General features: G+C 43.6%; 1 protein-coding gene across 1 annotated transcript in view; it reads left to right on the top strand.

Annotated features, from left to right (window-relative positions):
- cep112 (centrosomal protein 112) overlaps window positions 1-12,203 on the top strand; it is a gene marked incomplete at its 3' end in the record, with an annotated part of 140,830 nt that overhangs the window by 31,246 nt on the left and 97,381 nt on the right. Inside the window, exons 9-11 of the mRNA XM_080856433.1 lie at window positions 4,521-4,620; window positions 4,945-5,063; window positions 5,510-5,653. Coding sequence (XP_080712559.1) covers window positions 4,521-4,620; window positions 4,945-5,063; window positions 5,510-5,653 — 363 coding nt within the window. The remainder of the gene's footprint in view (window positions 1-4,520; window positions 4,621-4,944; window positions 5,064-5,509; window positions 5,654-12,203) is intronic.

Consider the following 12,203-nt stretch of genomic DNA (forward strand, 5'->3'; position numbering starts at 1 on the left):
AAAAGCTACATTTTAATTATCTGGCCCATGCATAATGGATGAAGAGGAGAAGCGGTCATTGTCTGTCAGGTAAAGAAGAGGATAATGACAGAACAGCTCTGATACACGCCACAGATCACAAGGATCCGCAGCTGATAAGAGAGACGTTTGTGACTGAAGCCATCTGGATGTCCCTACTCTATTGTGTCCCAGAGCAGGGTAGCGTCTGGATGTAGCAGGTTAGCGTCTGGATGTCCCTCCTCTATTGTCTCCCAGAGCAGGTTAGCGTCTGGATGTCCCTCCTCTATTGTCTCCTGGAGCAGGTTAGCGTCTGGATGTAGCAGGTTAGCGTCTGGATGTCCCTCCTCTATTGTCTCCCAGAGCAGGTTAGCGTCTAGATGTCCCTCTATTGTCTCCCAGAGCAGGTTAGCGTCTGGATGTCCCTACTCTATTGTCTCCTGGAGCAGGTTAGCGTCTGGATTTCCCACTCTATTGTCTCCTGGAGCAGGTTAGCGTCTGGATGTAGCAGGTTAGCGTCTGGATGTCCCTACTCTATTGTCTCCTGGAGCAGGTTAGCGTCTGGATGTCCCTACTCTATTGTCTCCCAGAGCAGGTTAGCGTCTGGATGTCCCTACTCTATTGTCTCCTGGAGCAGGTAAGCGTCTGGATGTAGCATGTTAGCGTCTTGATGTCCCTCCTCTATTGTCTCCCAGAGCAGGTTAGCGTCTGGATGTCTCTACTCTATTGTCTTCTGGAGCAGGCTAGCCTCTTAACTGCTGACTCTCAGGGGGTTCTTCGGAGGCTCCGTCAGTATGAAGGTGCTCGGTCATTTGACCGGCCACCAGGACGCTTGGTCAGTATTCACATAGCCAAAGGCTGCTTAGTCTCGGTAAACAAGTTGAATTGTATTTTGAGGCTATGTGAGGTCCGATCCAGGTACAGTAAACAGACACTCTAGAGCTTCCCCAAAGGGCATTGGAAAAGTGAGAAATGAGAGAGAGAAAGATGCACACTCTAAATGCACACGCTGAGTACTGCATGTGTGTTTATGTCTTTCAAAGCGTGACTGTCACTTCAGTCACCCCCCACATACAACATAATGAACATGATGTCCCACCCACAACCACGCTGGCAGCTAGCTTTCATCTCCCATCATCCTATCCTCTGGCGGCTGGCTGAGGAGAATCATTCTGAGAGTGCACTTCTGAGGGCCATCCAAACAGGGATCTACTGTAGTCTGGTGATGGGCTCCATGACTGACAGGCTGCTTCTTACCCCCTCCCCAGAGAAAGTCTCCGTTTCAAGGACAGACCTATTGCTTCTCAGCAAATGGTCTCTTCAATAACGCTGTCTGTGTCCCTTTTGCACTGCCACTCACTCTCGCTTTTTGTTTTCTCTTTTTTACGTGTCTGTTCATCCTTCCTTCCTTTCTCTAAACCTTCCAGTGCCGCTCTATTTGGAGCCATTATGTCCCCCTTTTAAAGTCGCTGTAATCAGCGTCTTCTGAGAGAGGTGGAGAGAGGATGTGCTCATAAATCAGGTGGACAACCATTGTGTGAGAGAGCAAACAGTGTCTGCGCCCGTGGTGTGATCGCCACAGTAGAAAGGTGCTGATCACGGGCCTGTCCTCGGCCTCTGTGGCGCATGGTGTCTGGTGGGTTCAGTTTGTTCCTAGCACACACAAGCTAAGGGTGGCGAGGCCGAGGGAGACGCAGTGTTTGTGTGTTGATGCAAGCCATGTGCCTTTACTGCTCTTCAAAGCCAGTTGCCGCGGGAATGTCAATATTTGCTCAGCTGTCTGTTTCGCCCACCCCCCCCCCAGGAGGGATCAAAAATGCTGTGCTCGGAGGACAAGAAGGAGGAGGTGCTTTATAAATGTGTCCAGCACACGCCTGACCAGAGCGTCCTCCTTTGGGAACAAAGCGTGCTCTTGAGCCTCATGGGAGGGACAGCGGCCCTGCCTCAGCACACACACACACACAAACACATGACTGGATCACACACACACACACACACACACACACACACACACACACACGACTGGATCTCACACACACACACACACACACACACACACACATGACTGGATCACACACACACACACACACACACACGACTGGATCTCACACACACACACACACACACACACACACATGACTGGATCACACACACACACACACACACACACACACACACACACACACACACACACACACATGACTGGATCTCACACACACACACACACACCCCACATGACTGGATCTCACACATACACACACACACACACACACACACACACACACACACACACACACACACACACACACACACACACACACATATGACTGGATCACCCACTGCACTATCCGGCTCCCCATCTGGTCTTGTTTGCTCTGACAGCCTGCCATATGTATTCAAAAATACCTGCAAATGTTTGTTCATGTCGCTGTTAGCGTGGCTTCATCTCAAGCCCTGTGCTTGTCCTCTTCAGCCATGGAGCTGCTCTATAGCGTTAGCACAGCCATGGAGCTGGTCTAGTCTATAGCGTTAGCACAACCATGGAGCTGGTCTAAGGCGTTAGCACAACCATGGAGCTGCTCTATAGCGTTAGCACAACCATGGTAATGGTCTAAAGCGTTAGCACAACCATGGAGCTGCTCTATAGCATTAGCACAACCATGGAGATGGTCTAAAGCGTTAGCACAACCATGGAGCTGCTCTATAGTGTTAGCACAGCGATGAAGCTGCTCTATAGCGTTAGCACAACCGTGGAGCTGCTCTATAGCGTTAGCACAACAATGGAGCTGGTCTGTAGCATTAGCACAACCATGGAGCTGCTCTATAGCGTTAGCACAACCATGGAGCTTGTCTGTAGCGTTAGCACAACCATGGAGCTGCTCTGTAGCGTTAGCACAACCATGGAGCTGGTCTATAGCGTTAGCACAACCATGGAGCTGGTCTATAGCGTTAGCACAACCATGGAGTTGCTTTATAGCGTTAGCACAACCATGGAGCTCTAGTATAGCGTTAGCACAACCATGGAGCTGCTCTATAGCGTTAGCACAACCATGGAGCTGCTCTATAGCGTTAGCACAACCATGGAAATGCTCTATAGCGTTAGCACAACCATGGAGCTGCTCTCTAGCGTGAGCTCAACAAGGGTCAGAATCTTCCACCCCTGCCTCTCTCCCCATCACTCCTCGGGCCCCCACACATTCCTTCAACCACATCAAAGTGACAGCAGCTCTGCATGTGCAGAACAATAACAGAGGGCCTGCCCGTCTGCCTGCACCTACACAATAGGAAGACTGTTAGAGGACCTGCAGAACTGGTACTGCCACAGCACTCGGGTTGAGGGGAGGGAGGGAGGAGGGACGGAGAGAGAGAGAGAGAGAGAGCAAGAGAGGCGGAAAGAGGGAGAGGAAAGGTTAATGTGGTTATACTTAAAAGATAACTGTACAAAAATAAACAGCAGATTTTGATCCTAATACAGAGTTATGGTTATCTATATAGTGTGTCTCCTATATACTTCCATCCTACTAATTATTCTAAATAGTGACAGAATGTATTATATCCGATGGATGATGGAAACTCTGAACAAGTCCTCTTTTGTCTCACTTTCTCTCAGTTCTTCCTGAAAGAAAGATACATACTTACTTTGACAGCTTTGCCAGTCTTAGGAGACGAATGGGGAAGGATTTGTCTGCAAGAGTATCGGAGAGAGGGAAAGAGGGAGGGAGGGAGTGAGAGAGAGAGAAAGAGACAGAATATCTCCCTCTGGTTATCCCCCTCTGGGGAATAATATAGCCATCGCCCGGGTCTGGAGTATTATAGCGGCAGTTACAGATAACATACTTAGTGGCAAGCCGATGATGAGGGTTAAAGGGATTGTCATCCCCTCCAAAGACGCAAGTGTCTGCCACAGAATGCTGGACATGCTTAGACTCAGACGGGGGGGGAGTTTTTTCTCTCCTCCACCCTGTTGTAGTCATGGCTCTGCATAAGAATGTTTTCCACTCTCCGTCCGTGCTGGGGAGCATCCCTCAAACGCCCGCCCGCTGCAAGTGCTGCATGTGCTGCCCAGATGAAGCAGGAATGGGAAGCAGAGATAGGCACACATATTTGGGTCCTATGACGTGGCACATAAGTGTCCAATCTTTCTTTTAGTTTTTTTGGTGGGTCTGTTGCCACCACTTCAGAACATTAACCAGTTTGGCGTTCAGTGATGGTATGTCCTGTTCAGTAATGCCCTTGCTTTTCCCGCAATATGCGTCCAAATGGCTTTTGTGTAGTTGTTACTCAGCGTGGTATACAGCCCTTTGGTCTGCCGCAGTACAACACAGGTTTCTGTCACAATGCTTTTGGTCCGATTTAAATAATCCATATGTACAGGTTAATGTATAGAATCACATGTTTATGAAATCTGCTTTTTTTGTGTGTGTGTGTGTCTGTGCGTCTGTGTGTTTGTGTGTGCGTCTGTGTGTGTGTTTGTGTGTGTGTGTATGGCGTGCGTGCGTTCGTGTATGTGCTTCATGGTTCAGATTCTGGAACGCAAGAACAGAGAGATGGAGGACCTGAAGAGTCTGTTGAAGAACAAGCAGAAGGAAGCGGAGGAGACGATCCGGATGCTGGAGAAAAAAGGTCAGGGTGGAGGGTGGCCATGACAGAGAGAACGAGAGAAGGACTTACTGAAAGACCAAAGGAACAAAATGTACTTTTACAGCCCCTCAAGTCCTTTACCCTAGAGGCCGGCCGTGATGCCTTTTTATGGTTGCCTCACTCGATGGATAATCTCTTGTTAGTAATTTGCAGGTTTAGGGGCTGAGAAAGAAACCGGAAATACCCAGTAGTGACTTAGTGACTAATGAGATAGAAGACAGCGATAGACTGTTGATATATGCCACTTCTTCATTTGTGACATCTGTGATTGGTCACTGTGTTGTGTGTCGATGGTTCCGTCTGCAGTCCAGAGCCTTGTTCGAGAGTCCCAGGTGGTCCGTGAGAACAAGGAGAAGCAGATCGCCGAGCTGAAGAAGATGGCTGAGCAGAGTACAGACTCCCTGAAGAACGAGTGGGAGAAGAAGGTGAGGAAGCAGCATAGCACATGGAGACTATTAGAGAGAGAAGGAACCACTCCTGAGGACAGATGTTTCCTCATCCACTATAGCAACTAAGAATACCACTTCTGTTCGTTTCCACACCTCTTAAGGACTAGAATCATACGCCCCCAACGTAAAATAATACGCACTTAAAGTCTCCTCTAACGTTCTGGTCAGGTGGCTGAACATAGGACTAATTTTGTGTGATTTATTGCAGGTATTTATCACATGTCAAAATGGTTAGACTCATCTTTCTATCTGCATCTATTCTCAATGACTCAATTCAAACCCATCTATCTTTAACAGATACAGTGGGGTTGTACTGCATCCTTCTCTGCAGTGCTACGTGTTAGAAAACTCTAAATGAACAGAGGCCTAATGAATAGACGCCTGGGTGTGGTTGATCATGTGACCTCTGTCCCCTCTGGTAGCTGCACTCTGCTGTCTCCGAAATGGAGCAGGCCAAGTTTGAGCTGCAAAAGAAGCACACAGAGAACATCCAGGACCTGCTGGAGGACACCAACCAGCGTCTGGCCAAGATGGAGGTGGAGTACTGCAGCCAGACCCAGATCACGGTGAGCATAGATCCTACTCCAAACCTCGGGCCTGCACCAGCTCTCGTTCATTGGCGTTTTGGGTTAGTGTAGGCAACTTAAGTGCAATTTTGATGGTATGTAGACCGTTAAGCCCTTTCTGCACATAATTAAAGGCCCGCCTTTATCGTGTATGTGTATGTGTATGTGTATGTGTATGTGTATGTGTATGTGTATGTGTGAGGTTCTTCCATTGAGGAAATGGAGGAAGAACCTCCCCAAACTTTATGAGAAATGTATTTTTCTAATTGAAGTGACTAAACTCCTTTAAAAATGCAGTTTGATATCAGTATTTAATACTATGCATAATATAATTTGTTTCCCTGAGTTAAAATAACATTAGCACCCCCTATCGTATCAAGAAATTACTGCACGGAGGACGTCCTCCCTTTGGCTCCCATTGAGATCAATGGAATCTGTCTCTGATACTGGCGGTTCGTGGGGCTCATTCACTTACATTGCCCAGGGGAGGAAAGACCTCCCTAGCGTCTGAGTCTGCGCCAACATCGCTTAACCAATAAACAACGGATTTGGCGTTGGAGGGAGGGGATTAGACATTAATACCGAAAGAAGTTTCCCTCTTCAACCATTCTGCAGAAGGATATTATCGATAACTCGTCACCCTTAAAGATTGTTGTAGAAAGATTGCAAATAAAGAGGATGTGCAATGGAGAACGAAGATATTGTTCATGTTTTATTGAACAAACCGTTTCATTCATTGAGCTACAGAGAGAAGGTTAGTATCAAAACAACAGGGAAACCTCTTTCAAAAATCCAAGTCACTAAACCCAATGGTAAAACCGCTGCCGTATGCTAACTGGTATGCGAAATACTTATAGCTCGGCTGTACTGTACTGTTTGTTCGTTCATACGCCTATTGTTAGTCTGACTGCTCACGTTCAGCTGAAATTCTGAATGGAAATTGTTAATGAATGTTTCAGAACGCGATGTATTTCGTATCTATTCTAATTAGCCTACTTGTCACTTGGGCATTGGCCTCAGAATCAGAATCAGCTTTTATCATACTAGGCTACTTTGAGTGATAGATGTAATAATGTGTCATAATTTGAGCAGCACTTATAGGAAGTTTTTGTTTTTGCAATTTTTAGAGAACAAAGGTAATTTACTCAGGGTTTGTACTTTTTCCATAGGCCTATTTGTTTAATATAAGCTTAAAGCATCTGCTAAGACAGACACATAGCCTAAACATACAAATATATTTCTGTTTAATACTAAAAGTCAGTCCACCCCTAAGTGATCAATGAACATTGACCAACATTCTGAAACATCCATTAACATCCACATTTGCCACAAACAATGTTAGGCTAACAGCCCATAGTTCTGAAATAATGTTCTCTTACTTGTTGTTTAATATTGTGGAAAGGATGTTAGTGAATGATTCAGAGCATGATGCATTTTAAATGGCATCACTTTTGGTCTTGTGTCTAAAACAATTGCAGCTGAAAATAAAATTAGTCAAATAATAACCAATAGCTTTAGTAATTGAGGGGGAAAATAGGCCAAATTGTAGGCCCAAAATTTAAATGTAGTTTTTCAAATCAAGAGTAGGCCTGATTTGACTAATTGGCTTTGCATCCTTTCCTTCTGGCCTTGTCTAGTCCAAAGACATGCTGCCCACCAGCTTTTTAAGTACAATGGTGCCACACTGGTGGCTTTGTATCAATTGTATCCCTGCCTGCTATTTTGTAGTACTGTAGTCCACAAAAACACCCTGAAACAACTTGTATCTCACATACTTATGCCACGGAATAAGCAGGCCAATGGCAACCAGGCGCACAGTCCTTCCTCCCTCACTTTAAAAACCACCAGCCGCCACTGATGTGTATGTGTATGTGTATGTGTATGTGTATGTGTATGTGTATGTGTATGTGTATGTGTATGTGTATGTGTATGTGTATGTGTATGTATGTGTCAATGGTGTCATCCATAACCGTCCATAACTGTCATCAATAACCGTTACTCCTAAAGAGGGTCTTAATGGGCGTGTCAGTCCTAACTTTGGGAAAACATTTTTGACTAAGAGAAATTCAAAGTCCTTAGTGCTTAAAGATCCTTTGAGTGTGTGTGTGGTGGTATTTAGGCACCATGCTTCATGCAGTTTCTTCGGTCCTAAGAAACAGGGCCCATATTTGCAAAGCATGTTGCCGATTTAGGAGAATCTCTTAAAATAATGGGCATGTCAGTCCTCACTTTGTGAATTACTCATAGTCAAAAAAAAATGTTTACTCCCAAAGTCGCTTAGCGCTAAATGTTAAAACTAGGAAGTAATGGAAGCAATACATCACCAACCAACCGAAACAACCCACTCAGTGCTGAAATGGACCTGATGGAGCCAAAAAAATACAAATTTTAAATGAATAGGTTTTTTGAAAACTTTATAAGGCAGAGAGAGAGAGTGTGTATTTTGTTCATTTCACATTTTTAATCAATGTCATTCAGCACATGAATAAGAAACTAGAAAATGCATTTCCTGAAGGAAATACCAGTGCATGAAATGCAAAGGTTAAGAAAGGAAGAAGAAAAGAAAGAAGAGTGAAAGAAGGAAAGAAGAAAGGAAAGAAGAGTGGAAGAAGGAAAGACAAAAGGAAAGAAGAGTGAAGAAAGGAGAGAAGAGCGGAAGAAGGAAAGAAGAGTGAAAGAAGGAAAGAAGAAAAGAAAGAAGAGTGAAGAAAGGAAAGAAGAGTGGAAGAAGGAAAGAAGAAAAGAAAGAAGAGTGAAATAATGAAAGAAGAAAGGAAAGAAGAGTGAAGGAAGGAAAGAAGAGTGGAAGAAGGAAATAAGAAAAGAAAGAAGAGTGAAAGAAGGAAAGAACAAAGGAAAGAAGAGTGAAAGAAGAAAATAAGAAAGGAAAGAAGAGTAGTAAGAAGGAAAGAAGAGTGAACAAGAGTGGCTCTGGATGAAGAGATAAAGAGAGAGTGAAAATATTGAAAAAAGGAGATAAAAATGGAGTGAAGAAGAGAGAAGAAGAGAAGTGTGAGAGAAAGTTGACTGAGAGAGAAAGATGGAGAGATGGAGAGAAAAAAAAGTAGAGAATGGATGGTGTCTTAATGTTCCTAGTTACAGTTAAATTGAGAGGGACAGAGAGAGTAGAGGTTCCTTTGATTTGGTGCAGCTGTAAGTGAAGCACAGGTGCAAGCCAGTTTAAAGACCCTATTGTGATGTCATAATGGCCCAATGTAAGTCAATGGGAGAAATTTATATTTGTTTTTCTTTAATATCTTAAAAAGTATAAAGTTTAGAAAAGTGAAAAATACATAGCATAAGTGTCGTTTACAAGACCTACGCGTCAAAGTTTGAATGAAGTTTCTACGTTAAGCGGTTCGGGCTGAATTAATCGCAGAAAAAGGTAACAAGAATAAGAAGAAGAAGAAGAAGAAGCCTAGGAATAACAATACAGGGCATTTCATGCACTGTATTAAATACTTAGAAGGAGCACTCTTTGTAATTTCAACTGAGTGTGAAGGCCTGTGATGGAGAGCCCTTACCCAGGACATTGAGGGCCTGATTTACTAACAGGATTGCGCCCATTTCTAGTGTAAAATAGCGGTCGTAAACATAAAACGGTATTTACTAAGGGGGCGCATTTGAGTAGAGTCGCATATTAACGCTGTGGGAGTGTGTACCTGCCAACAAGTGGGATGGCACGAAACGTGGGCGTAAAGCGCTATTTAATGGGAGGAGTGCGCCTAATGATGTCAGTGGCGGCTGGTGACATTTTTTTGAGGGGGGGCGCAGTTCGGCGGCGCGGTTTAAATAGCACTCCACAATGAGAAGAAAACAGGTTTTGAGTAAACCATTTGTTACTGAGGTTAAAAGGCTGCATATTTCTGCTTTCACTACATGGCACTGCATGAGATGGTACATATGGGTGTGGTCTGCAATGGGAATAGGGACCAATCCGCACTGCACTGGATTACATCAATATGAATGATTGTTACACTCTTACAATTACACATAACCAATATTATTAAGACACATATAATAGTGGACATTACACTAAGCAACATAGGTCTCATTCGTATTATATTTACAGTATGAGCTGTATGAACTCATCCTTATTACATAGGTCAATATAAGATCACCTATAAGAGAACATGCTAATGGCTACTATTATGCTATTTATTATGCTAATCGCAAATCGCTGCTAATAGCAATGTAATCCCACTACTAACTTCATGAAACACACTTACTTTTATCAGGTACGCATACAATGCCTCACATACGAATTGAAACAATGATGATTGGAAAACTAGGCAGTCAGTATGTTTAACAACTTAACTATTACTGCCACTGAATTGGCTAGGAATGAAATGTATCGATATAACTGTTAATCTTAATTGAGGGAGCTACACACGTCACGCCATTACTAACGGAGTCTTTCGTACAATATAAAAAAAAACAAAGCTTTATTTCAAGAACACACACAGTGCTCAACACTATCCAATAACAACTATCAAAAAACTGTAACTTGAAAACGCATTACTCACTGAACAGCCCGCTATCAGCTGCGGTTATCATTCAGGCTGGAGAAGTAAAGGTCCTCCCGCGATCAGTGGTTGTCTGTTAAATTTTTAAATCCGGACGTTCCCTGTGTTTTAGTTTCTTCTTATCGACATCTGATCGTCGATTGAAAGGTGTTCCACGAATAGATACAACTGAGTTTTCAGTCGCCATAGATTAAAAGTTTCTGCTCTGCTGGCTATGATTCTTCCGTAGATATGTGATATTTAAATCTGATGTGAGGGAATAACAAAAGGTCTCTGATTGGACAGTCCTGTCAGCATGATATATAAGAAACCCTTTCATTGGCTGGGGGGGCAAGTGAAGTGCGCCCATGGCTCGAACTGTCATCCGCCAATGAGAAGCTGTCCTTGCTCAAATGTTCCTGCCCCTTTTTTTGGCTCCCATAGACTTCCACTTGGCCGGCGCCCACAGGGAGGCGTGGCTTCTCTCTCAGTGATAACGAATGGCAATATATTCTTTTTGGTCACATTTAAGTGGTTTTTGACGTTTTTTTTTTTTTTTTTTTTTTCATCTCAAAATTGTAGGGTGGGCGGCGCCCCAGCGCCCTGTATTGACGCACCGCCACTGAATGATGTATTGCGTGGTATTTACTAAACTGCCTGGCGACCGCACGTCCCTGATTTGCAGGCTAATTCTCCGCCTCATAAAAGCACGTCTTAACCAGGAAGCGCATTTCCATTGAGTCTGAAAACGTTGATATGCAGCAGTTATAAGAGCAAGGCGAAGAAAGAAGACAGCGCACAGAAATAATTTTTTCAACTCGTATAACACATTTTCAGTTAAGCGAACCACAAATCATTAGACGGTACAGGTTAACCAGCCACGCAATACTTCAATTACTGGACCAGATCAGAGAAACATCGAACCCTCCACCCCGCGATCACATTCCATTCCATCAGTTGTTAAAACTAATTTGCAAATATTGGCCTCCGGATAATTTCAACCAGTTATAGCATCTGCAGTTGGTATATCTCAGCCTTCACTCAGCCAAATATTCACCCAGTCAATACATTTCCCCACTGCCATAGCTGAAATTAGAGACATCAAACAGGACTTTTTTTGAAATCGCAAACTTTCCAAACGTAATCGGAACCATTGATTGCACCCACGTCCATATACAGCCGCGGAAAAAATTAAGAGACCACTTCACAATTATCAGTTTTTCTGGTTTTACTATTTATTGGTATGTGTTTGAGTTAAATGTTCATGTTTGTGTCATTCTATAAACTACTGGCAACATTCCTACCAAATTTCAAATAAAAATATTGTCATTTAGAGCATTTATTTGCAGAAAAATGACAATTGGTCAAAATAGCAAAAAAGATGCAGTGTCTTCAGATCTCGAATAATGCAAAGAAAACAAGCTCATATTCATTTTTAAACTACACAATACTAATGTTTTAACTTAGGAAGAGTTCCCTAGTGTTGGTCCCCCCCCCCCCCCCCCGATCATTCTCTTTTTCTTTTTCTTTTTTTTTAGCTTTTAGCAGTCCCTCCAGGATTTCGCATTTTTTGTGTTTTTGCGATCTAAATGACTGATTTTGTGGTGGGGATTTCTAAATATTTTTGCGAAACATTTTGCGACTCCCACTAAAACTCCACATATACTAAAGAACTAATTCACACCTGAACAAAAGGCAGAATAACATAATGTGTAAGTAGTGCATTTAACTATTAATGAGATAACAGTTATACGTATTTCTAGATATGTTGTGAATGTCATTGCTAAGTTAACCTCACCGCGGTTGTCAATCCATCACACACCTGATACCAAACGCGTTAATCAGCGAAATTGGTTGAGACAGACTGTGCATAACCTTATACCGCCAAGTTGCAGTTTAACATCACAGCTTGTTTTCTGAAATCGCAGAAAAACTGGAGGGACTGCTTTAGCATTGTCAGTCTTTTAGCATTCAGCAGCCCTCACAAGTATTAGCAAGGGGCAGTGAGGTGGCCAGGATCTGTCAGCAGCATAGGATATCTCAGC

The sequence above is a fragment of the Sprattus sprattus genome (genome assembly GCF_963457725.1).
Source record: "Sprattus sprattus genome assembly, chromosome: 18".
Classification (NCBI taxonomy): domain Eukaryota; kingdom Metazoa; phylum Chordata; class Actinopteri; order Clupeiformes; family Clupeidae; genus Sprattus; species Sprattus sprattus.